The 27,129-nt window shown below is 37.0% G+C and overlaps 3 protein-coding genes across 3 annotated transcripts; 2 read left to right on the forward strand and 1 right to left on the reverse strand.

The window, feature by feature from the left end:
* Nucleotides 1–1,310: 1,310 nt before the first annotated feature.
* On the forward strand, nucleotides 1,311–7,095 carry LOC108681855 (cilia- and flagella-associated protein 20). Its single transcript, XM_018170929.2, has 3 exons — nucleotides 1,311–1,623; nucleotides 4,507–4,698; nucleotides 5,555–7,095. The coding sequence occupies exons 1-3, from the start codon at nucleotides 1,540–1,542 to the stop codon at nucleotides 5,870–5,872; spliced, it is 594 nt and encodes a 197-aa protein (XP_018026418.1). The 5' UTR covers nucleotides 1,311–1,539; the 3' UTR covers nucleotides 5,873–7,095.
* Nucleotides 7,096–11,075: 3,980 nt separating this feature from the next.
* LOC108681850 lies at nucleotides 11,076–12,915 on the forward strand. Its single transcript, XM_018170924.2, has one exon. The coding sequence runs from the start codon at nucleotides 11,216–11,218 to the stop codon at nucleotides 12,527–12,529; it is 1,314 nt and encodes a 437-aa protein (XP_018026413.1). The 5' UTR covers nucleotides 11,076–11,215; the 3' UTR covers nucleotides 12,530–12,915.
* Nucleotides 12,916–14,632: 1,717 nt separating this feature from the next.
* LOC108681851 (alpha-(1,3)-fucosyltransferase C) lies at nucleotides 14,633–27,059 on the reverse strand. Its single transcript, XM_018170925.2, has 9 exons — nucleotides 26,526–27,059; nucleotides 23,985–24,088; nucleotides 22,024–22,225; nucleotides 20,049–20,230; nucleotides 19,437–19,565; nucleotides 18,479–18,644; nucleotides 17,813–17,967; nucleotides 17,001–17,015; nucleotides 14,633–16,093 (listed from the first exon to the last, which is right to left on the reverse strand). The coding sequence occupies exons 1-9, from the start codon at nucleotides 26,571–26,573 to the stop codon at nucleotides 15,892–15,894; spliced, it is 1,203 nt and encodes a 400-aa protein (XP_018026414.2). The 5' UTR covers nucleotides 26,574–27,059; the 3' UTR covers nucleotides 14,633–15,891.
* Nucleotides 27,060–27,129: the final 70 nt, after the last annotated feature.

Consider the following 27,129-nt stretch of genomic DNA (forward strand, 5'->3'; position numbering starts at 1 on the left):
AATGGATAATCCCTTAGAAGTCTTATTCGCTATACATATGTACCTACAAAAGAGCACCGTTAAAGATGATATTCAGTTTTTTGGCAGGAAAGCTTACGTGCATGAGTGTTTACATGCTAATCGATGTAATTCTCAAATGCCGTGAATTCTTTAGTGAACGTTCATTTTATTTCCGAGAGGAAAAAGCAATGAGCTTAAGCTTTTAAATTTAGATTATTCAATAATATTTACTGTTATGCAAGTTTGCTCTCAAGCTAAGCCCTGCAATGCACCGTGTATTGAAAATGATATCAACGAAATATTCGCCTATAAATGCTAAGGTAATAAGGCGACATGTCTGTAGCACTACTTGCGGCAAGTACGATGCATTTCAAGCCAAATGAAAATGAAACGCGTTACATCGTTGATATATATAAATGCGTGCATTTAAGAGTTGGAGAATTAGCTATATTTTAGTATATTTTAAAATGGCAAACTAGAAAAGTGATACTTGTGTTGAGAAAATAGGAATAGTTATTTTATTTATTACTTGGATTGATGCAGTTATATTACGTGAATCAATATATGTGAATTAAGCCTATGGGTTAATGACCACTTTTAAAGAGTTTCAATGATAAAACACTATGATGAAAAAATAGGAGAAAGTTGAACATTCTATCATTTACATAGTTTCCTAATTACAGTACTGTCCTATCGCAGTATATTTACTTCTATGTTGTCCTTCATAGTACTTCCTTACACTGGTTTTACGAAATACCTTTTCATGAAACTCTTGGAGAAATAAGCTATCATAACTCATCTAATTATCTGCAATATACTAGCTTTTGATCACTAATAAAAATTTTAACTTAATTTCCGAAGTTTTATCTCCACTAGCGTCAGCCGATATCTACTTAAATCGTCGCTCTAAGCCAGTGATTCAAAACTAGCATTGAACTCGTCGATGTAACATGTCGATGTAAAAGAATAAATTTTCGGAAGAATTTCAAAATTAAACGAGAAAATTTCAGCGACTGACAAAAAATTCTGCCTTATGAACACAATTACAGTAACCACCGGAGATGAGGGTAAATTGGAGATATCTACGTAGCAGTGTTGCACTACTAGCGAATAAATTACGTGACGAATATCACAATTTTCAACTAAAATAAGGTTTACCAAGCTAAGCTATATACACTGACATTATTTAAAGCCAAATAATAATCCTATCATCAATCCTTCACCATAAACGATTTATTTTCATATTTTAATTGGTAAACCACTTTCTAGTTCAACCATGAACCACTCCAGTCTGCTCGCGGATTGCGATGTACCGGTTTCTATGGTAACAGAGGTTGTTACAAATTCTCTCGCTTTGCTGTAACAGCATTCACATTTTGACGGAAATCTATTCACAGCATTTGACGGAAATCTAGAGACCTTTGTGGACATAAAATTCATGTCGTAATCAAGAAGACTCAACAAGATCTGCTGAGGGTAACTAAATATCATAAGCATCTTATTTGACCTTAATAAGGCTTTTAGTTGTGTGCATCAGAAATGTTCAAGAATACGTTTCAGAGTGGATTTCTATCCATTCTCTACAGCATTGGCAGCAAACCTCTGCAAATTTGGGACAAAAAGGTAAGTTTTTTCTTACGTGTTTTGATTTCTTGGACTTGTTTTTAGAAGCAAGGGAGTATACACTTTCAACTTTCAAGGATATAAATCAGCTTCAAGAACTCTAGCCTTGCCATTTTGAAAAATCAGGGACAAACCAGGGGTTTGGAATACTGTCAAATTATGGCGTCAAACACGGTAATAAGGGACGGTTCTGATCATTTTTTGTTATAACTTCTTACCATGAATTCAGCTTCAGGCATGAAAGTGATGAAACATTTCATGATTTCAGAAACAAGTTTGAGACTTTGAGCTCATTTAAAGCTCTTTGCAACTTGCAAGGGCTATCAAATGGAATCTCCAAAAAAATTCCATATGCTATACGTGAGGCACCAGATGCAAAATAAAAGCATCCTGAATTACCCCTGAGATCGGAGTAATCCGGGATACTTGCCATAGAACTTAATTTTAAAATGTTTGAAGCATGCAGAGTGTACTCATCCATTAATCTTAAAACGTTTGAAGTGTCATGCAGAGTGTACTGATCCATTACTAACAAGTAACAGTAGGTACTCTGAAGTCCTCCTCTTTCATTGTAGATGATGTAGATGTAGAATAAATGACATTTTCTGTAATTTTTACTTGTTTTTCCTTTATTGAAATGATATTACGTTATTACCATATTCAATAATTACCGTATTATTGATGTGATATTACTGTATCCATGAACATACCATTGAGCATTTACAAGGACCTTGTCCACTGTTAGCTTCATATCAGCAGACAGCAGCCATATAGCACTTTTCTGTATCTGTAAGCCACTGTGCAGAGAGTGAACGAAGATTTAAAGACCTACGGCGACGCATTATCGGCAAAATTTTTGCCTTCAGAAGATCTTGCCGGCACATTTAGATTGAAATTCTTGCGTTTAATATATTTCTCAGTCTTCAGCCAACTATTTAGAAAAAAAGTAAGGTTTCCGGTACGTTGGATGGATTACAATGCAGCGAAGCTTGTCCGGAAATCAGTTGCGATGAGTTCCCGCAAAAAATGTAAACAACATTTTTTCAATTCCGTAGTTTCGGTCGCATTAGAGCGGTCAGACTGCTTTATTACTTGTTTAGTTGACACTTGCTGTACAATCGGACTGTTTTTAGGGTAAAATTAGTTATTTGGGGTAACACATGCATGCAACCTTGTAATAAGTTCGTGGCTTGTAAATAGTTTGTCATTACTCAGCGTAAATGGCTTTTCATTAAAAATTACCCGGCGACGCATCTTTAAAATGGCCGGCGACGCTTTGGGCTTAAAAATCCATATATTGCCGACACTGCATCCACCCTCTGCATAGTGGTAAGCTTACAGGATGGCTTGTAATTTCACATCATTTTAATTGGGTTAAGTGAATTTACTATAAAAAAGATTGTGAAAAACATACCTGAAAGGCTGAAACAGAAAGGAATGTTTTAGTGACAACTATCATATGTTTTGGAGAAATAAATCATATTTTCTGTCAATTAATTTTCATTCTATGATGCCCAGTGCACAATTCTATGTATGACATTCTATGCACAATTTTTTGATGACCAATGATGCATTAATTTTTCAATAAGTGAAATTTTTTTTTTTTTTGCTGAGCGAGGTAAATGTAATCAAAATTATTTGTTGTTAATCAATTTTTTTGTTAACTGGAGCCTTTGCTAACTGAGGTTCTACTGTAAATGCCTTTTTAAGGGTGCCCCTTATTACCCCGTCATGCGGAAATGGCTGCCATTTTTTTTTTAAATGAGAAAGACAAATTCAGTTAATCGTGTTTTCAAGCCAACACCTGTGTGCAACTTTTATGTAGGTAAAATTTTTTAATACGGCGAATATTCTTTTTGACCCAGACCTTAGTAGAGGTTTGTAGTGTTCCAAAATTGCACTTTTCACTCTTTTTTCAGTGATTTTTTAGCGATAGTAAATGTTTGATTTCTTGACTAGCTTTATACATAATAGATACATAGTAAAAATGTTGAAGTTTATGCCACTGTTTTTAGTTTTGCAATATTTTGATTAGTTTAGCTACTACAACATTTCTACAAAATGTGGGATGCGTGTCCCAATTTACCCCACCTGTCCCTCTTTACCCTGTTTGACGGGATATCTATTTTTCTGCAATATAAATCTATATTGTCTTTCTTGCCAATTTCCAGTTCAGGCAAGCAACCACCAACCAGATTCCTACTAGACGAAATACCTTCTATCTAATTAGTAATAAAAGTGATTACATGATGGAATTATAGGGTCTGGACAGTCACTTGAGTGTTGACTCCTGCTCCACCATGACCACTGGAGTGCTCCACACTCAAGGCCTGGGGGCCGGGGGGGGAGGGCAAAAGGTGCTTGAGGGCGGGAGAGGGGGGCGCAATTAGAGGGCTCTAGAGGGACGGTGGGCAGTGGCAGTGCTAGGTAAGGTTTCTAAACCTAGACCTAGGTTTTTTTACTTCCTGCTAGGTTTCTTGGTATTCCATTAACAAACAGATCTTAATCTACATTTTTTCAGGATGGTGCACTGAAAGCATAAATCAATCAATAATTATTGTCAAGAAAGAGAGAACTGCTGCAAGACTTCCGTGATGGAGGCATTTAGTTTATAGGAAATATGAAAGTAGATTACTGGTTGCAAGACATGCTGATAAAGCTGTTGTTTACCAGGGGGATGAGGAGGAATGATAATTGTAATATCTTAAATGACTGGGTGGGTGGTAATGGATGCTATCTATATGTACTATGGGTACATTTTTTCAGGTTCATAATGAGCGCATCAAGCATATCCCAGATGACATGAGTCACCAGTGCTAGAAATTGTTGATGCAAATGTAAGCATGACTTACACAAATTATAATCAATATTTGATTGTTTCAGGTTCGTAATGGACACATCAAGCGAATCACAGACAGTGACATACAGTCACTAGTGTTGGAAATTGTGGGTGTGAATGTGAGCACAACATACATCACATGTCCTGCTGATCCACGCAAGACACTGGGCATTAAGCTCCCTTACCTTGTTATGATCGTGAAAAATCTCAACAAATATTTCACTTTTGAAGTGCAGGTGAGTCATTATTCTGCCACTCTACTTTGTTTCCATCTAAGTTGTCATGCCCCATTAACCTCCCTTACAGTATTATGTTTTTTAGATATCTTATCTAATGTTTGACGTTCTAGGTACAGGTGAGTGAGAATCTTGTTTTGCTGTTCATTTTAATAAAAAATGTTATCATTACCATTGATGTTTCAAATTGTTACCTTTGCTTCATATTCTCTTTTATGTTTAAGTTGCATTTTATTTCTTTTCCTCAAAGTGCTTTCTAGGTAAAAAATTTCTGTGATGAATCTAAAAGATTTATAATAACATGCAATTAGTTTCAGTAATCATTGAATGACACAGAGGTATAAAGAATTATACCTGGACTGAAACAAATCTGTTTTGATGAATAAGTTTAAATTGCATTGATGTGACAATCTTCCATATTTTAGGCTAGATATAGGTAATGCATTATCTTCCTTGAATAGAATTCAATATCACTTTTATTAGTTATTGATCTGCTATTAATAAGTTTTTGAACTTTCACATGATGCTTATAATACTTGAATGGAATTTAAAAATTATCCCAATGATAAGCATTTATTTTAAATGGAGAGGAAGGGTAGGTGTTGCTAAACTTGATCCTGCATGCTTGAACCTGACAACTTTGTGCCAGCTCTAAATTTTATAATCTACCTACTGCATTAGGTACCACAATGAAATCTTTACTTAATCATGCAAAATTTTTAAAGTTCAGAATTTTATATTTTATGCCTGATATAAAGCTATGCATGGGCAACAGTTTTAGTGAACCCAACCTCTAACTATGTCTATTGTTATATTCATGTCATATCCACCCTAAATCTTTGCTTCGCAATCCTAGGTCTTGGATGACAAAAATGTTCGGCGGCGCTTCCGAGCCAGCAACTACCAGAGCACGACTCGTGTGAAGCCTTTCATCTGCACGATGCCCATGCGCCTTGACGAAGGATGGAACCAAATAGTCTTCAACTTGGCCGATTTTGTCCGTCGGGCTTACGGCACGAACTACGTTGAAACTCTGCGTGTGCAAATTCACGCCAACTGCAGAATTAGAAGAGTGTATTTTGCTGACCGCTTATATTCTGAAGAAGAACTGCCCGCTGAGTTCAAACTCTACCTCCCAGTGCAGACCAAAAGCAAGCAGGCTACTGCTCTGTAGTGCCTTACAACTAGTCTACATTTTCATCTAGCACTCCTTGCTTTAACCCTATTTGTACTCAAGGTACCTCTTAATACCAGTATACTTCAAGTACGACTAGTACCATTAATAATCGGATGTGTGTATATCCGTAGAAAAATGGTTAAGCAAGTCAGTAAAAAAAGTCATCAAAGAAAACTGTAGAAAGATAGAGATTTACAGTAGGTAGTTTGATCGTAGAGGCGACGTTTGCATACTCGTTACGATTTCAATACAGCGTATGCGTTTTCTGTTGGTTGTTTATTTCCGTTAACTTTGAAGTGATCCCTTCATACTCCCTATGCAAGGGCCAGGAAATTTGTGTGTATTCATGCAATTTCATATATTATGTTCTTACCACCGAATTTTCGCAGCAATTTTTAACTTTAATGACGTAAATTAAATGCGTAAAAAAGTAAAGCATGAAGTACATACCCGTTTGCAGTGAACAATAATGAATTTAAAATTGTTTAAAGTTCTTGTATGTCCATGATTTGACAACGCTATTTTGAAATGTGTATCTAATGTATCTGGGTAAATTTGATGTTGCGCGAGTGAAGGAAGGAGATACTTAATGTTTCTGACTAAATGTGACAGTATAACTAGATAGTGAAGGAACGAGCGCATCCATTGAGAGTGTTTCTGCTCTGTCGCCCCCTTCTTCTGCTGAATTATTAGGATGCGGTCAGTCATGCAGTGAGCGGGTCGTTGGCCTAAATCCTTAACATTTTTACCATGTACGTACTCAATTTTTACTAATAATTTTCAAAGATAATTCTTCATGACAATTTTCAACTTTGAGTTTGATCGCCATGCACTGTTCGTTCTGCTGAAAACTATTTTGAAAATTCCTGTGGTCGCATTTTTTATTTGAAATTTAATTCTCGGTCTATGTCTCATCATCGTTTTGGATGTTATTACTTCGATAGAATTTGTGTTCCTATTATTCATGATACTTCTTTCCTCTCACTGATCTTTTTTCGTGAAATGTGTTGAAGCTTTCTATGAAGTGGCGGCGTGATTTACAGCAGTTCAGATACAACTACAGGTGCATCACACAACAACTGATGTAAACTGAAGTCTTTGACAGATTAGGACTATTTAATTCTCACTACAGGTACACCGTACAACAACTGATGTAAACTAAAGTCTACGACGGATTAAGACTAGGTATTTAATTTTCATAAAACTTTTAAATTTCGTTTTACAATTGTTTTACTTTCAGAAATATGTCTTTACCTAAGAAAGTTGCGGCTTTGGTGACCGAGAACGCTATCTTTCCAGTATTGCAATTGAGACGCACTGTCTACACAAGTTTGTTGTTTATTCATGGATGTGACCGAGATATTTCTGGGGCCATACTTTCAAAACTCGCTAAGTGAACGTAAGTACTTACGCTCTATTTTCTTGTCTATGATTGGTGGATTTTGCTTGAAAGGCCGTCAATGATTGGCGGTTGAACTAAAGATCTCTTAATTTTTTTTTTTTTGAAAGTTTAGGCCCTGGTAGACGGTTTCTGACAACGCGCAATCGTCTCCTGGATAATTTTGTTGTACAACGATATTTATCTAATTTTAGCATGTAATTTTACGTATAAATAGATTATCACGCGAGTATTTTAATTGCACTATTTAGGCTGCACTTCACCAGTCCTGCGTGGACAATTCTCAACTGATCAATGCTAAATTTGATGAACAAAGAGATATTAATCCGAACCATTCTGGTGCCATTTGTACTCTATTTAGAGAACTGCATTGTGGCGGAATACCACCAGGCGTTTAACGAGTTTAGCATTCATTTACATTCCTTTCCTCAGACGTGAGGATATTTTTACTCGGACCTAAAGATAATTTCCCTCTGACATATTTTTTCTCGAACATGAGGAAATATTTTCACGGAAGTTGAAAGTGAGGATTGCCTAAAGAACTTTTGATTGGAAATGTCCTTATCCTCTTCATATCAGAGATCATTTTCCTGACGATTAAATATCCTGATTCAAGATGCAAGTAATTTTAATAGTAAATCTAATTTTAAAAATATCATAAGTATCGCCATATTTTCATGACAATACGAGAAGAAATGTTTCGGCGCCAGAGAGTACACTTTGCAAATGATGTATCTTGACTGGCAAATTCTGTGCATTTAAGCTGGCGATTATTCTCTGCCAATTGAACGGTTATGGTGAATTAATGACGATATTATCACCCGGGAACAAATGCTCTTCTTGTTTGCTCGGGGTGATTTTGGGTATTTCGCGTGTGCTTCTGTTTCGCGGAATGTACTGAATTTCGAAACTTAATACTCTATCACCTTCACAAATATACTTCACTCGTTGAGAGTCATTTTGTATCACCTATTGTACATATCTTCAAGTAGAAGGAGATGAAGAAGAAAGAATAAGAAGAAACTAACCCTAATCATCGCATTGATTATTTTTTGGACTAAATCCCATTTCACGATGAACGCTCAAGGTATGAGGGTTAAGTCAAGTAAATTAATGTTACTATAATTATTGAAACTACGAAAATACTATTGCCTCTTACAGTATCTTAAATAGTAAAAGTGAAGTCGACAGAGAGCGTACTTCTTTAGGGAACTGCCGAAAAAGAAGACAAGTGAAAAATTCTGGTAATTACTTTTTCGTGCCTTTGTTTAAGACGAAACGGCTGTCTGGCAATAACTGGTCTACTAAATATCAGCTGTTGCCGCATCTTGTTCTGGCATCTTGCACCCTCAGCCAGCAAAGCAGCACGAAACGACGGAAGATCAAATGGTTTTAGGAAAAAATTATTGAATAAATCAACAAAAATTCCTGATATATCATTGAGAAACTTTATGTAGGATTGTATGATTCAGTTTAAAGCAGTCGGACTTACGAAGTACGACAATTCGTTGGTGGTAACCATTTTATCTGAGACTAATAATCTTATCTTCGTTGCCAGATTACGTCAGGTAATGTCACATTGTGCAATGAAAATCATATGTTTCACTTAATCTATTCTATCATCATTCACTTATTCTATCATTCTATTCAATTTTTTTCATTTCCAAATCCTGTATGAATAATTTTTAAATAAATAACAATTTCAAGCATTTATTCTCCCGATTCTACTTATTTTTAATATAGATTTCTTCCCCTTGAAGAAGGTTAAGAATTTTTCAAGGAATTTAATGTTGCGCGAGTGATTGTATTCATAGTTGAGAGTCGAGGTCTGGGGCACTGGTCTTGAAAAAACATTCACCAACTCCAAAAATTTATTGGGAAAAAATAATAGAAATGAAATATTGGTAAATTCACTTTATGTAACGTTGACCTGTTGTCATACTTCTCAGAGTAAAAAAAAAGAAAACAAATATCGAAAAGAAAGTTATTTTCAAGGCATTTTTCGTGGAAAAACCATCAAAGCAAATAGTTAAAACATTTTATGTTAACCAACAAACGAATTTTGAACACTAAAGTGTAGAATCCGACGAAGTCGAATATGGTATTTACCTAGTATATTGTGTGATTAGAAGTTTATCAGCAAATTGCTGCTATTTTCCTAAATAGAGGGTGCGCCAGAGAAACTTATTTATTTGATAGGTCAATAAAAACAATAGTACTGTTAGAAATTTCCACATTCCTTAGGTTCTAAGTTTCTTTTTCTTCATACCTATTGTTTGGTATGAATTTTTAAATAGTAAGAGTTGGCTGAATGACTTATCGATGGAAACATCCGTTTAATTTTGCTCCGTATGAGTGTATTAAGCCATTCCTTCCTAATTTCTGTATTAAAGTTTGAGTGATCACTCTTTGTTTTTCGTTTTATTTATTTTCGCCTATTATGCATGTTCGTGCTTTCTTTGCTTAGGATAGGGCCGACTCCAGCGTTGAATTTGGGCTTTGCCTTTTCTTGTGGTATGATCACTTTAACTTTCGAGCTTCGGCTTTTTACTAAAAATAAATATTTGTTCCTCACCTTTTGGGAAAGCTTGGCGCTTTCCTAAGCTCAACTTGTTAGTTAATTATTGCCCTCCCTTTCTACTTTCATAATTTCCCTTTATATGGCCTCTTAACAAGCCTCTTAAAGTTACAGCTTAATTAACCGCTTGGTGGCTTAAGATTTTAAGGTGGGTCCGAGGCAGTGGATATAGTGACATACAGTATATGCTCTTGGAGCTATAATTTTGATTACCAAGTACCTAACAGTTATTTATTTCTTTCATTCGATAGAATAACTGCGTATCCAGTGGGAAACAACCTTCGTTCTATCTTTTGGTGACTTTCAGCAACAGCTTGCGATAGAGAGAACCTTCAGTATATCATGGTGTGTAAGAGGTGTAAAGCTTTGCTTCTGTGAATGTATTTGATTGAAACTTATTTGAGACATTGGGATACTACTACTATAATGCAGAATTGTAAAATTTATTCGATATTTCTTGCTTCTACAGTTATGTTGGCCGGGTTTATTCGTCGGCATAACGGCGATAACCTGTATCTGAACCGCTGCCAAGCGTTAATTTCGGGACTTGGTTCAATACTTGATATTTGTGAATGCGTCTTCTTTCTCGAGCTTTGGACCAGTCATCTCTGAAATAAAAGTTCCATTTGTTTACTGTTTTTGTATTGCGCCTAACAGTACTTCAACTACTATATTAAAATTTTTATTTGATAATAAAATTTCTCAATTTTTTTCATACAGTCTTGAAAATGACATCGGATAAATGGCGACCCCCATTGCGCATACACTGATGAAGTCGATTTTTTACATTCGTATCCACTCTTTGCAGCATATCAATCGGTATGTTGGCAATGGAGTCGCGAATGTTGTTCTCGGTAATATGTGTTAACGAATGTGGTAATGTGTGTTAGCGAATGTGGTAATGTGTGTTAGCGAATGTTGTAATGTGTTGTCAGCGAAGAGCTCACATCAGTATTTCATTTTGTTGTCAATGTACCCTGCAAAGCTTAGAAACGAAATATCTATTATTGAAGTTTTGAAAAAGCGAAACAAGTATATGATGCAAATTATGCATAGAAAATACCGGCAGCGGAATTCAAATCTTGTACTGGCCAATGTTATTGAGTTAGCGCAGTCACCCTTCCCTCTGCCTCATGACGCATCGCCATGTACAGAAGATTGCACCACGTTGTTGTCGCGCGGCTGGCAGGGCGGCGAGTATATATAACCTGGCGCTTGTTGTTCTGCTCAATCAACTACCAGACAACGTTAGAGGTGTGCACGACCTCCTACTTACCTCCTACCTGTGAAATCCCCGATATTGCTTGGCATTAGAGCTTTTGACATCATAACCAAAAGTATATATCCTCTGCTGAAGAGAGAAATGGCGGAGTGTTGTGAATATGAGAGTCAAGATAAAACATCTACCGAAGTAACGGGGATCGATTCACCTGTCGGAATGTCGGCCACAAGCACTGCAGCCAATGGTGTGGATGAAACCGTGTGTGAATTCTTTCGCCTTGGAAAATGTCGGTTTGGCGATAAGTGTCGAAAAGCTCATCCAGATGATATGGAAATCCAATCACCATCAAAAAAATTCACCAAGAAAAGAATGAAGCCGAAAACCCCCGATGACGTCATTGTTCCGAAGAAACCACCAATGAAGACCGCCGGCGATGTGCGCGATCGTATATTGTGGGACGAAGCCCTCCCGGCCGAGTACTTTACCATTGGATACGTTGATCGATTTGCCGGCTTGGTCGAGAAGCCTTTCGTGACTTTCACTTGGGGTGATTTGTGCGACGCTGGACCTGATGACTTGGCCATACCTCAACACTGCATTAGTTACTTTAAATACAAAGGCGAGAAAGTGTGGGATAAGGAGACTCGAATGGATCACGTCTTCGGCAGCGCAGGTAACGAAGTGAAAATAATTGAGAAAATGTGCTCTATAGACCAGGATATAGCAAATAAACTTGCCGAAAAGAATTCTGATGATGAAGACTCAGATGAAGACATAGGTTTCGATCCTATTCCTTCTAACTTTTCGAGTGCAGTTAGTTCCAAATTCGATGACCCTAATCTGAGAGCTTCCCATTTTCTATGCATCAAAGTTACCAACGATGAATTGAAGCAGCTAGCTCGCACAGTTCAACACGATGTAGTGATGGCAGATCCGACACTGAGGAGCTGTGTTATGCCCACTGACTTGTTCCACGTAACCTTGACAATGCTACGCTGCAATTCGATGACAGCAGTCGTGCGAGTGAGCAATCTTTTGCAAGAACTTCAACCTACGTTACAAGAACTGCTTAAAGGAAGCTCGGGTGCCACCAGCTCACAACGGCTCATCAAAGCTAGCGGACTCTCAACGTTTGGAGCTCGCGTGCTTTACGTCAAATTAGAGGTTACTGAAGCTTTCTCCAAAACTGTTCGGACGATTCAAGAGAAAATTCGGATGATGCAAGACGTGAATGTAACTAATAATTTTAATTTTGTTCCTCATTTGACGTTATTGAAAATCAGCAGACCGACTGAGCGTGAACGCCGGTCTAAGTACATGAATTCCAGTTTATATAGCGACTATTTAGATCAAGAATTCGGAACCATCACTTTCGATAATATTCATTTCTGTTCAATTGATGAGAATCGAGGATATGATGGCTTCTACCAAACAGCATCCTGTATAACTTTCTGAGTAATTTTAAGAGATATTATCATACGTAAATTGACTAACTTTCGCCTAGACTAAAATTAAATTAAAATTTTATTATATCTAAAATTCAATTTTTTTTAATATATTTTGTCTGTGTCTCGACATTAAACATCAATCTAACTAATTTAGTGTATACAATATTTTGCGAGAATATGTTTTGTAGTTGTGTTATATATGTTATAGGCAAAGAATTACATCAAATAAAAATTTAAATCGTATTCACGCCAGCGTGTATTTTACAGAAGCTTTTCCGAATCGTTAAAACTTTTCTTTCCCAATATTTAATTTTTAACGTAGTATTACACATTATGCAGACGCATACTGTATAGTGCTGGTTCAAATGTATTATTAGAATTATATTTAATCTAATCACCTTCAACTGTTTTAATCATCCCTGTTTCTCTCATAAGAAAAAAGTAAACTTTTTCAATGTTCATAATGTATCTCAGTGTCTCACACGTCATACATATTTGAACACCTTTTATAACTGAACGAGCAATGGCATTTCCCATTCGTTAACACAGCGGAAAATACTGAGACCTTTGTAAATATAGCAATCGAATATTACAATTTCTTCTACATGGAAAGATAAATTGCACCACTGAATAAAGTCTTTAAAATATATTTTTTTTTCACGTAGCCGTCCACATTTTATACGTACAGTGGAGTCAATAATTTTTTCACGTAACTGTACACGTTTTGTACGTACAGAGGAGTCAATAATTTTTTCACGTAACTGTCCACATTTTGTACGTACAGAGGAGTCATGTTCCACAGATAAGAGTGGCAGTATTGATATCTAAATGCAATTGTGATCTTGGGCTTCACGCAGATAAGCTGATAGAGAAGATTCAGCTGCTTGAAATGATCAGTATAGTAGCTGATTAATTTACTGGCTTTTGACTGGTTAAATTATTATTTGTTATCAACCATTATGATTAGTAAAACTCCTGATAAAATGCCTAAAGCGTTTATTATTCGCTATAATGTTTATTAAGGTGTTACGTATAGGTATTCACTCTACTATCATAACGAAGTGTTCTCGTAGATTATCGTTTAACGGAGTAAGAATTTAATTATTCAATAGATTGGTGCAAAAATGGAGCGATACCGGAAAGAAACGTTGTTTTATGTGTTTATTATACCCTCAAATATTAGGGCTAAATCGGCGATAACAATAAGAAAGCCATTCCTAAGTACAAAATGTCGCTACATTTATCTAAATTCTAATTAATAGCAGACTAAGAATGATATGCTAGCACATGAATCGCTGACGAATATATTTGCGTCAGTAATTGAACATATGTGAACTCGATGTACTGCAAGAAATGACGCATTGCACGGTAACGTGTTAAGAAAAAAATTCACGTGAATTACTTTACCGATGTATTTTTAATGTGCAGATTAATTAATATGAAAAACAGGTTTACGGTATGCTAAATGATGGACTTAATTTAATAAGTTCGTATATATTTATGTATGAATTCAAAATGAATAATTCATACAGGAATGTTAAGATGAAAATTCAAATTATTTTTACATATTTGTAAATGTTCAATATGTCTTCCTTGCGCTGCACGGCAAACATCTAAACAGTAGCCAAACTCGTCCCACACACGAGACAGCATATCTTCTGTTACGGAGTGCACCGTAGCAGTGATACGCTTCTTCAGATCAACCGGAGTTGCTGGTAGAGGCGGGACGTAAACAGAGTTGCTGGTAGAGGCGGGACGTAAACAGAGTTGCTGGTAGGGCCGGGACGTAAACAGAGTTGCTGGTAGAGGCGCTGGTAGAGGCGGGACGTAAACAGAGTTGCTGGTAGAGGCGGGACGTAAACAGCTTCCTTGACGTAACCCCATAAGAAATAGTCACAAGCGATCAGGTGATATCGGTGGCCAGAAGTGACGTGTAGAGCCAGATCTTCATTTCCTATGCGTCCTACCCAACGCTCAGGAAGCGATTGATTCAAAATATTTTCTTTCTGATACCAATAGGGCCGTCCAATTCCGATTTGAATAGGTTAAAAAAATTTAATGTTTCTCTTTACTTACATGTATAAATTATTTATTTTGAATTTATACTTAAATAAGTATGAATTAATTGCTTCAAGTCCATAATTTAGAATAACCCTGTATTATGTTGGGTGAGCTAGTGTACACTCACTGGGTTAGTCCCAATCAAGCACAGATGTAATATTTGTACAATCCCAAATAATTGACTGGTATGCCCAATTAGGAATTGTGGCTGAAAACAATAATTTTTTCCTTAAATATTGCAAGATGTGCTGTTTTACACAAATTTCTCAATCTTTATAATTCTTATTAAATAGCCTTCTGAATTACCACATGAGAGCACATGAGAAACTTGAATTACGTTTTATTAGTAACCGAATAACCGAACCAAACATTATGTTTAATGATAGACATGACTAAATATTCTCAATTAATGATTATAAATTAATCAATATGCAAGAACAGTGTGATACGGCATCATGAATTGCAAAATGATATAGGAATAATATTGGATATTCACTTTGTGTTGCAGTTCATGGAATGATCATTTGCTGCATGATTAAGATACCGTGATCACAATAAATATTTAAAACTAATTTCTGAAGCAAAAGAGCCAATGGCCCTGGCCTAATTGCCAATTGACTTTGACAAGCCGTCTCAAGATGAACAAGAGCCTGAAAACTTTCGGCAGTGTAGTTCGAAAAAAACAATGCCTTCCATATCTACAAACAACACAATATCTAAACAAAAGCAGTAAAACAACGTTAGCATTTAAATTGATGCATCCGAAAAATACTACTCTTGGATCAATGGACAATACTTTGTAGACGTTAGTCGCTTGATGAAAGAACACATAGTTTTCAGCATTCGGTCCAATACAAATGAGACCCCGACAACTGATAGTTTACTTAGCAGTTGACAGCATTGAACTATCTAACTGATAAAAACGTGTAACATTGTATGCACTCTGTGAAGCAAAAATTCAACAAAATTCAGCCTCAGTTCAGCAGTGCAATTCTGCTATCATTCATTAAAATTTCATAAAAATCATATTCGTAACAACTTGGTCTTCAACGAAACTTAGTGGGATGCTTTTGTCGCTTTCTACGAGACTGGACAATAATATCATATTCGATTCACTGATGGAAGTTTGCGGGTTTACAGATATGACAAAATTAACATAAATTGTTATGTATTAGCTCCTGGTAAGTGTAGTAGTACTATATGAACGAAACTAATACGTTCATAACACACTAGCAATGAACATGTTATCTAATCTTGAAGAAGATTTTTAACATTAAACACGACGAAATTTGCTAACAATAACTATAGCTAAAAACCAAACATATTCAACCATGATTTTCGCTTCGTATTTTTATACTTCAATGTTTTGCACTTGCTGTCATAGATGAACCATTTGTCCAAGTCATCATAAACTTTGATGGTTTTATCATGATGTAATTTATAGCACATATGGCAGATCTCCTCGACGCTGCCATGGTAAGGGTTGAAGATTTTGAACTTCGACCTCCATCTGAAGAAATACATGATAAATTAATTGACAAGTTTTACAAACTAGATAAATTCAAAGGTATGTTACGTGGAAATGAACGTTAGTATGAAGAAAATTTCATCACCACGATATGAATAAAAGTGATGGATTTAGAAAATTCTTCTCATACGCAGATAGAACCACTTAAACCACAAACCACTAAATAAAAAAATATATATATATAGGTATATATACATATATATTATATAAATAAGTATGATGAATAGACACACTACAGAAAAGAAATTCATTTTTGTGCATCATATATAGGTACATGCTTGGAAAATTATACAAACTTTTTTATTCGTTTTCTCTGCATTAGAGATTCACAGACGTCAGGCGATCATTACGAACAAAGATGTAATCACTGCTATGGCCACTTATGACAACGCTGAGTATTATGAACATTATTATAGTAGAATTATACCTTGAATTCCCATAATCTCGTGTATTGTAAAGTCACCGAGGAACATGTTTTAGTTTATTTTCGGTGTTAATATTTAAAATAATTTAATTCGAATAGGGTATTAATAAAAAATGGTTAAACTTGACTTGAGAATACTTTTTAAAATGCAAGTTCTGCTGCTAGTCGACCAAAATAATGCTTGAGGAGAAGTATAATAAATACCTGAGAAACAATAATAAATATAAAACCAGCAGCTAACGAACAAACATGGTTACAGGTAATTATAGTAACGCACTCGAAGTACTGGTTATAACAGAGTTACAGGTAATTATAGTAACGCACTCGAAGTACTGGTTATAACAGAGTTACAGGTAATTATAGTAACGCACTCGAAGTACTGGTTATAACAGAGTTACAGGTAATTATAGTAACGCACTCGAAGTACTGGTTATAACAGAGTTACAGGTAATTATAGTAACGCACTCGAAGTACTGGTTATAACAGAGTTACAGGTAATTATAGTAACNGTGTACCTGGGTCATCAGAGTGGGTACCTGGGTCATCAGAGTGGTACCTGGGTCATCAGAGTGGTACCTGGGTCATCAGAGTGGGTACCTGGGTCATCAGAGTGGGTACCTGGGTCATCAGAGTGGGTACCGGGCCATAAACAAACAAGGGAATGTTATAGGGAATAAAAACACTAGATTCGCTATATAAACTTAAAATAACTTTTTAAATTGTCAATTAAATATAGCAATAGTCTGCAAACAAATTAAATTCATTCAGACGACGACAATTGTGAAAAGCATTATTGTAAAAAATTATCCATCTATTCAAATGAATGAACGATTCAAATGAAAAATCATCATTATTTCCAGTTTTCGCAATATCGGCTGCACTGGCTCCATGATTTGAACGCTTGACTCTTCTAGTAATCTTGTCTAAACAGAAATCATTAATATTTTTATGTAATCAATTCAGCATATGGGTTTTCCAGGTTCTATATCACAAGCGTAGCATCGGCCATCGTGCCTTTATTGCGCGACTTGTGAGCAAAAACGAAAAAGCAAAAAATCGTAAACGCCGTATACGATTTTTTTTGTGTCGCACCGTAAGAAATACACGAGTTAGGCCAAGTGAAGTGTTATAAATATAGTATGACACTATTTTTTTTAGTGCGGAGCATTCCGAATAAGCATAACCAGCAAACAGTGATTTATTATCTGTTAAAAATCTCAATTTAATGAGATTCTCAGGACGCTATATGTATCTCAAAGCTTATGCTAAGACCTCACCGAAGGGTATCGAAAAGTTTTTCAGTCGCGTAATCTTTGCAGAGAGAATTTTCAAAGGCAAGGTAGAACTTGTAATTTTCTTCCAGCATCCGACGACAGCTCACCGAGTCCTCGCGGCCACACTTGAGCGGCCCACACCGGCCGTATACGTCGACCTGCGAGCAACCACCAGACTCAGCATGAACAAAATCAACTGGTGCAGCCGTATGATATGTAGTGCTTCTTGGTAGAGATAAAAAACAGCCGGGTGCAGCCGTATGATATGTAGTGCTTCTTGGTAGAGATAAAGCCGGGTGCTGCCGTATGATATGCGGTGCTTCTTGGTAGAGATAAAAAACAGCCGGGTGCAGCCGTATGATATGCGGTGCTTCTTGGTAGAGATAAAAAACAGCCGGGTGCAGCCATATGATATGTAGTGCTTCTCAATAAAGATTAAAATCAACCGAAGGCAGCCATATGAAATTCAGAGCTTCTTAGTAAAGATAAAAATCAAGCGAAGACAGCCATATCATATGCAGTGTTTTTAGTCATGAAAAAATCAACCGAGAACAACCATTAGATCGGAAGACATTTTCAACGATTGAAGGTAACAAAAAATGCTAATATCCACCACATGCAATTCGGGAACGCACCAAAAAGTTCTGAACGATCTATAGATCAAATTACATCGAAGAATTTCTCGAGCTGTCGGGCGATTCGGTCTCGTCCAGAATGTGCGTTGCAATTGGAAACGAACCAGGCAGCCATCTTGGGCTTCGGCAGCGGCCTGGTCTCGAGGGCTGATTTGGGCTTCGAAATTTCTTCTTTGGACAGCGGAATGTAGCGGCCAGGGCTGTCAACAAGGGTGAGGGGATCAGGAATTATCATGGTGAATAGGAAAAAGGCATAACAAATATCAAATATGCCATCTTAGTGATAATAACAAAATAAATCTAACATGGTCAGGGAATGCATATTAAACCCAAATGATTGGGTGATCAGATTTCTTGAAGATGCCACCAATTTAGTGTCGAATATCCCGCCCATTTCTAAGCTGCTTATCATTAGGTAAAATAACAGTAACTAACTATGCTCGCAACACTAACATGACAAGCAGAATATTCTCATATATCAGAGAGCACCATTTATTATTTGGTTGAATTTAAATATTCCTGGATGATAAACCTTAAGCAAAAATATAAATTCGGCACTCTTTTTCGCTAAATAATCTTAGTGCATTTCCGTTAAATTATTTCAATGTATACGATTTTGAAACATTTCAGATTAGGTTATTCCATATTAATTTATTATTTCGCAGAGGCATGTTCTTCAACAAACATTTCATTGTAAAAACATTGATATTTATGTAAAGATTTGCACTAGAAGTTAACCTCTTGTCAGCCACGATCTGAGAAATTGCTAAATTATGAATCTAATTCATCACTCACTTCATTCGTTCACAAGGAATCTCTTTCATACCTTGTAAGGAATTAAATATTTTGCCAGTGATGAAAATCAGAGCGATGACGATAAGCTTAATTAATGGATGATTTTACCACACCTCATGACGATGTCCGCGTCTACCGCACCTCATGACGATGTCCGCGTCTACCGCACCTCATGACGATGTCCGCGTCTACCGCACCTCATGACGATGTCCGAGTCCGTACGGTAAGTGAAGGTCCAGTTGAAGAGGCCGTTGTACGTGTGCGGATACTGGAAGACGTAAGATGCAGGCTCCGATTCACGGAAAACCCAACGTTGAGAAGGCGTCCTAATAGCAGAAAATTTTTACAAATAAAATTACCGATTGCATTGCATAATCATATTAAGTACCTACTGCAATTTGAGATTAAATCTCAACAAGTGCAAGCGGAAAATTCGAATGGCAGGTGAGAACTCTTTAGTCCAAAGAAATGAGAAAGAAATATTTCATCTATAACGACAGAATTAGAATGAAATATGGTGACCTCATATCAACCTTTTCCTCGGTTCCTAGTAGCAATAATTACACATGGAGTATATATTTTCGAAGCTAAACAGCATAATCGCAACTAAGATTCGAAGCATGCAGCAGCGGATTGTTAGTAGCTCACACATTCACTCCTCAAACCATAAACATTCGTCGTTCATGAATGGAGTCACGGAGTCTGGGTATTGCCATACCACCTACTAAAAATTTGTGCAACACATTGCGGAAGTCTTCTGAAATGAAGGCAATTTAGACGACATTTTACTATAAAAAGAATTTCCACACCTCATCAGAGGCAAGTCGTCTGGCGTGGTGGCCCTGAAGTGGAAAATAATAGCGTCGTAAGTCTGCACAGGCTGAGCTTGTTTCTTTCTTGACATTATGACGCAATTGGGCTGAGGACAACCCATGCGTTCCAACTCGCGTTCATCGCCGTCGGCCAAACCTTCAGCCGGCAGACCGTAGCCCTGCAGGGAGCAAGAGTCACGTTACGCATAATTCTGACATGTTGCTACAATCATTGCCTCGTGAGTCGGCATTGATTTAAAGTCGCTACTTTCCGATTAAAAGATATATCTCTTTAACAAATTTAAACAATAATTTTCAGTTCAGTAATAGTTAAATTCGAAAATCTTCTGTATATTTGACGGTATTAATCGTTTTTAGATAATTAAAAGCGGTGAGTTAAGTGAAGTGGCGAATGGCGACTCAAGTCTCGAGCGTTATTGACGGTAGCAGACGGTAGCTCTATTTTCAGTACCGGTACCGGTAATGGTTAACTATTAAAGTTACAATTGAGTATATAATGTGCTTCTAAGTCAAAGTATAATAAGAAAAAGACAGGTTGTCTTTTATAGCTTGAAGCCTCCGATCCTTTGCATCGGATAACACAATCGGTCAAATGGGCTGGGTTCAATACAAGTCAAAATTTTTCTACTATAAAATATATAAGAAAATAAATTATCTGTGTTCGAAGAAATACTTAAGAAACTTTTTCCTAGATATTAGATTTGAAGGCGTAAAGATGCTTTCAAAGTTTTAGCGGCATTCTTTGAAATAAGTACAATCGAATAAGAGCATTGCGTTCTAATAAAACCCCGATTCCCTTAAGAATAGAGCCACGTTTCCCATCACGCACACGAGCTCATGTACATCCCGAATTAACGTAGGACGAACTTTATCATTCACATTTGCGGATCACGTACATGCGCGTTTCAATCACCAGCGATTGTAACGGTGGTTCAAACATTCCGCGGCCTCTGGTCTCAAAGAAGGAACCGGCACTTGGTTCTCACGCGCGTATAGAGAACATGCGGCGGAACTTCTCAACCGACGCTGCGCGTACGGAATACCGTAGACATTAGCAGTCTTGAAGAAAAAAAATTTACTTCGCCGTTGCACTACAAACAACTTTTATTGATCGGAAAGTCCGGTCAGAGTATTTCGCTCGTTGCAAGAAGCGTTTTATTCATATTCTTCTGGACTGTTCATACCAAAGGCCGACTTCAAAAATAACAGAAAGGGCCAACAATATATAATTAAGAAATATTTTGACTGTAATCTTTATATTTAAACTTATCACGCCGGACAAATAAGGTGACCGAGGCAAGTCTGCTTCACGCAAATTTTTAATCGACAAACGTGAAGTGCTGAACTCATTCTTAGGTGAAAGTTACCGAGAGCGACACACTTTGAACAATAATTAAGTTAGGTGTCGCCACACGAGGCACAATTAAGACAGCTTTTTAATTCACTTCTCACTAAATTATTATAGTAAATTATCATGATGATAACATTCTAAAACTGTGCCGGTTGTTATAAGCAATAATGAAATGCTGGTACCTAAATGTTAGACATAGTATATTTTATGTGGAACAATCTCGTGTGAACAATTTCAGCAATAATTGGAGTTCAACATGCAAAACATCGATCCAAAAAAAGCATAGGAAACATATTCACAAACTTATCGGCTATATGCATAGTCAGTCACTTGAAGATGGGAGGCGCCGGACCATCATAGTAACAAGGAAATGTGTAGAGATTGAACTGCCTGTTTTGAGTTATTCAAGAGTACTACGTACAAATAAAAATAGATTTGAAAAGAGCAGAATACGCAAATGATGCAAGGTGTTTACTATACAAACGTTGTCGCAGACAAACACGGCAAATATAAAAATGACGAAATGTGGATAAAGTACTCACGGTATTCCAGGCAAGCATGACAAACAAAACAATGAAGAAAGATCTATAAAATGCTCACGTTGTTCCAGACGAGTATGGTTTTTAGTAGCGATCGATTGAAAGGTACTGGCTTGACTCCGTCAAAGTCAGCGATGTACGAGACATCGATCTTGTCTGTGTTCGCTACTTCATCCGTTGAGGAACGGTTGTAGTGATACTTTAATGCCTCGTCGCTGGATAGAACAATTTCATCGGACAACTCGAAGAATATCTCTGGTGCTCTGTAGAATGAATAGATATTAATAATTCATCATCGCTCTACAAAATGAACACGCGTAAAATTTTAGTTTGATTAGATGCTATAATTCTCAGTCCATACGAGTAGGCTTTACTGCAATAATTTAATTAGTTAAATATACTTATATCCATGCTTCGTGATTATTAACGTCCAGGATATGCAAAATTCCAACGATTGTGTCGTTAATAAATTAGTGATTTGAAATTCAGGAAAGTTAGAAATAGAGTATTTCATTAGTTAGTTGGAGTGATAAAATACTTCCGCTGCTACGTCATAATGAAGCTCAACGTCGAGTTGAAACCAAAACCATAATTTCATGTTAAGGGGGAGGTATACCCTCCGGAAAAACTTTTTTGTTTACGGACGGATCTTTCTGAAACTTCACACATATATGTAAAACCGCAAAAGAATCACATTTTGTTCGTGTGATTTTTTTCGAAAAAAAGCATAGAAAACGTGAAATTCGTAGAAAACGGCCAAAAAGGGGGTACTACGGAAAAGCCTACTCCTCCTAGCCTCCTAGAGTTTTAAAGCTACAACGATGAGACATATACCATTCCATTGGTAAAGACCATACCAATCGAGTAACGAGGCCCGATTTTTTATTTTTGCCTTTGTTTTTTTATACGCATTTTTCAATTTTTTTCATTTTTTCTCATTCCCCCCCATTCCCCCCCCCCCTTCCCCCCCATTTTGAATCAAAACTATGCACAAATCTAAAAAAGGGCCGTATTACTGCATAGGTATGGTCTTTACGAATAGAATGGTATATGTCTCATCGCTGTAGCTTCAAAACTGTAGGAGGAGATAGGTTTCCCGTGACAAAAAGTTGAACTTTTCAGGACAGCGCGACAAAGTTCCGTGCGCCTTGAAATAGACACTCAATGTAGCATTGAGACCAAACTACAGGCTTCTGTAGCCTAATTCCACTCAAGGAAGCTAGCAGCGTCTTGCAGCACACATCTCCGTATGAAGCAAGCAGGGTAACTGAGCCTTGATGCCAGATACACCAATATATGTAGTCTTAGCGAGTGAATTAAGTCCTATCTATTTTCTGAAGGAAATCCACCCCCGCCCCCCCTTTAGAGCCCTGCTGCTGTGTGCGTTAAAATTCACTCACAGCTATCGCAGTAGTATCGTTGAAAAGCTCAGAATGTCAGCTTTAAGATGAGACTAAGCATGTAACTGCAGCACAACTCAAGTAGAAACTATATTCAAAGATTTCAGCAGCTAATTACTTTATATCTAATTAGTTAAAGAACTCTCCCACCCGCTTCCCTTTAAAGAGACGTCATGAACGTAAATATTTACGTGCAGAGATGGCAGTGGTACCATTGGAAAGAGCAGAATTCCAGCTTTCAGATGAGATTAAAACCCAAAAATGCCAAATCTGAAAATTTTAGGGTATACCTCCCCCTTAAATAAACTTTGATGATTGTTGTAGACTTTTTGTATTATAATTATATCATTATAATTAATTCAAGAAATTTATACACCTAATTATCAAATTAAAAGAACTGCACTTAAATTGTGATTATCGATAACATCTGTATTTATTACAATGACCCAAGAGATTTGAAAATACAAAGCTTTACTTATATTGAATCGCACATCAGCAGAGTCATAAAGCACGATGCCCTCAGGACCGTAGCTTTCGAGCGCCCTATTCTGGAAATTTTTATTTGTTAATTTAGTTTATAATAAGTGATATTTTTATTGTAAATAATTGTGAAGATTATTACTTGAATCGCACATCAGCAGAGTCATACGGTACGATGCCCTCGGGACCGTAGCTTTCGAGCGTCAGAAGCAACAGTGTCAGCAGACACAGAGACCAGAACACGACCTGTGGGAACAGCAAACTTGAGACCACAAAAATCCTACTTAACAATTGAAAATAGCATATAAAAACATGGAAGACGAAAACGAGCTAGGCAAAAATTGGCAGAGATTAATTTAACATATAGGTAAATAAGATTGGTCTAATTCCATGTTTGTTTCAATTTTCCCCAGTCAATCTTGAAAAATTGCAGCATTTCGAAAATTTTTCTTGCATCACAAGTTGTTCAATACATATACATGTATAGCATTTGAACATTAGCTCGAAGAAAATTCTGTTATCATCAATGAGGTTTAGAGTGCATGCATGAACTTTCACGACATACATCCGTAGCTACTAACATAAGTATCATTTTATAGACTTCTATGCTTGCAAATATAAAGAAAGTATATAGGTACCCTGCATAACCATTCCAATTCCTAGCATACCTCATGAAAAATAAATTCTACTATTTTGATTCACGAGTCAGCCTCAGGCTGGTGCCGATATGAGTACAACCGATGAGTAGAATGAAGCATGCCCTAAAAAATATGACTCAGTACTCACTGCAGTGAGTGACAGAGAGGCGCATTTTCTCGTCGACGAAAACGTGAAGTCACGGACGGACAGACGGACGGACAGACGGACATGGCGAGCACAATAGTGCATTTTTTCCATAAATGAGAAAATGCGCTAAAAGCTCTTTGTTGGAGAAGGCTCACCCTGATGATATACGCAATTACACAACACTCAATAATTAGCATCATTACTTGTATAAATTCACAATAATAATAATGCGTAACAAATCAGAGTAGTGAAAAACCTGCGGTCAAGCTCTTTATTTAGTTTATTTATCCGTAACTGTTAGTGCACCTAGTGGCAGGTGCAGGAACTGTCAGTGCACCTAGTGGCAGGTGCAGGAACTGTCAGTGCACCTAGTGGCAGGTGCAGGAACTGTCGGTGCACCTAGTGGCAGGTGCAGGAACTGTCAGTGCACCTAGTGGCAGGTGCAGGAACTGTCGGTGCATCTAGTGGCAGGTGCGGGAACTGTCAGTGCACCTAGTGGCAGGTGCAGGAACTGTCAGTGCATCTAGTGGCAGGTGCGGGAACTGTCAGTGCATCTAGTGGCAGGAAATATTAGCGTCACGGGCCGCAAGAATGACGCTTGTCAAATTATATTGTATCAAATATGGTGAATTTTTTAAAAGTTTCATAGGATGAAACTTGAGGAGCCATCCGAATGCGTATCCACAATACCTGACATATTACCTCGCTTTTGAACTTTTTTTAACTATAAAGAATCGAGGAGCACCGCAAAAGGCTAGTTAAAAAATCGAGCATCAACCACACAAATTATATATTATACGAATATGGTAATGATTTTTTTTTGTACTCGTGATTTGTTTTTTGTACATAAACATGAATAACATTTCGATACCGGTACCTACGTGAGTTGAATAAGATCTTTGTTAAAAGGTTCTGACTGGAGTCCTTTTCATTCGTATGTCACATAATTTTAGTACCTATATACTGCAATTGTTCAAGCATGCCGGTCTCTGCGCGAGAAATGAATAAATTTTTTGAAATTTCAGAAGCCGTCAAGCTTTTCTGTATGAAAATCTTCACTGAGCATTCTAAATACTATATTATTTACTTCTAGCTAGAAGACTTTCTTCCGCATGATTTCATAAGATAGAGTTTGTAGCAGGTGTAATTAAACATGAAAAATTGCAGTGCACTGCTCCGCGAATTCCACAATTCATCTTGTTGCCGCAACCCCAACCCCTCCCTTCGCTGCTGTCGACACAGCGCTGCACTCTGCAAACATGAAATACCGTTCATCGCTCCAAGCAACTTGCTACCGGACGTCGGCATTACAGGTCCATCTCGACCGACCGCGCCAGTAGAGAAGATTATTTTCTCAATTTTCTTAATACATCTACATCAATCATCGGTATCCATGATAATGAAAGCGTATCCGTACCGGAAGCCACGCTAAGCAACCGTTATACGAGGCTAGACCGGATGTTCGAACACCGTTATGCTGTGAAGGCATAGGCGTAACGTTTACACAAGGCGTTCAGTGACGCACGGTGCTGTTGGTTCGTGAAACCTTAGTCCGTATTCCAGAAACAACTAAAAAATATTATCAACAGAACTTCTGAGTAATAGTGTTTGTTTATAAATATTACCGTAGTGTCTTAATTTAGAGGAACGGCAATGGTTAGCAACACAGATCTTTAAATTTATATTGTATTGATAATATGACAACCCATGAATCTCTTACTAATAATTTCTTACCGCATATATACACTTGCTTCATCTGCACAAAGAGTGCCTATAATTGAGCGGAAAACGTATAAAAATATTTTTAAATGTATCATGCAACCTTGAGACTGATAAAACTAACGCTAAATAAATAAATATATAGGCTCAGAATTCTTTGTAATTCTGCGAATTTCACCTTATTAATCAGTCGAGGTCGCTTGGAAGGAATGCTACCGCCGGCCATGACATCAAATGTCAGCACGTCAGAATCCCAAGTCCAGTTTAGGTGCAGCTCGTTAGCGCTAATTTCCTGTCACATTCGTAATAGACCATATCATATTATATCATTGTGATGTCGGCGCTGAAGAATTTTCCTGGTGTGGCCAATCGATGATTCTCGTACTTTTGTACCTTGTCTTCATCACAAAGCTATAGCCTATAGGACTATATTATTGTATTTAAATTGTTTTATTACTATTAAATACAATTTGGATTTAGAATTTAGTTGGTAATCCTTTCCTATAATTAGTTAATAATCTCAAAAACCTAATTTCATTCGAGCATTAAAAATTCTTGGATGCCTTTACGAAGATAGATACGTAAACACCATACGTTGCTTATGGATAAACAGTGTACCTATTCATTCCACACGGCACACTACGACATCGATCATCGATGCAGAACAGCAGAAACAATATACCTACCGGAGTAACCGGACTACCGGTATAACTGTAAAGGTAGAACGATCATTCAGTAGTAATATAGTATAGTAACACTCGGTAGTAGTGTTCATTCTGATC

Source organism: Hyalella azteca, unplaced genomic scaffold (assembly GCF_000764305.2).
Source record: "Hyalella azteca isolate HAZT.00-mixed unplaced genomic scaffold, Hazt_2.0.2 contig17816, whole genome shotgun sequence".
NCBI lineage: Eukaryota > Metazoa > Arthropoda > Malacostraca > Amphipoda > Hyalellidae > Hyalella > Hyalella azteca.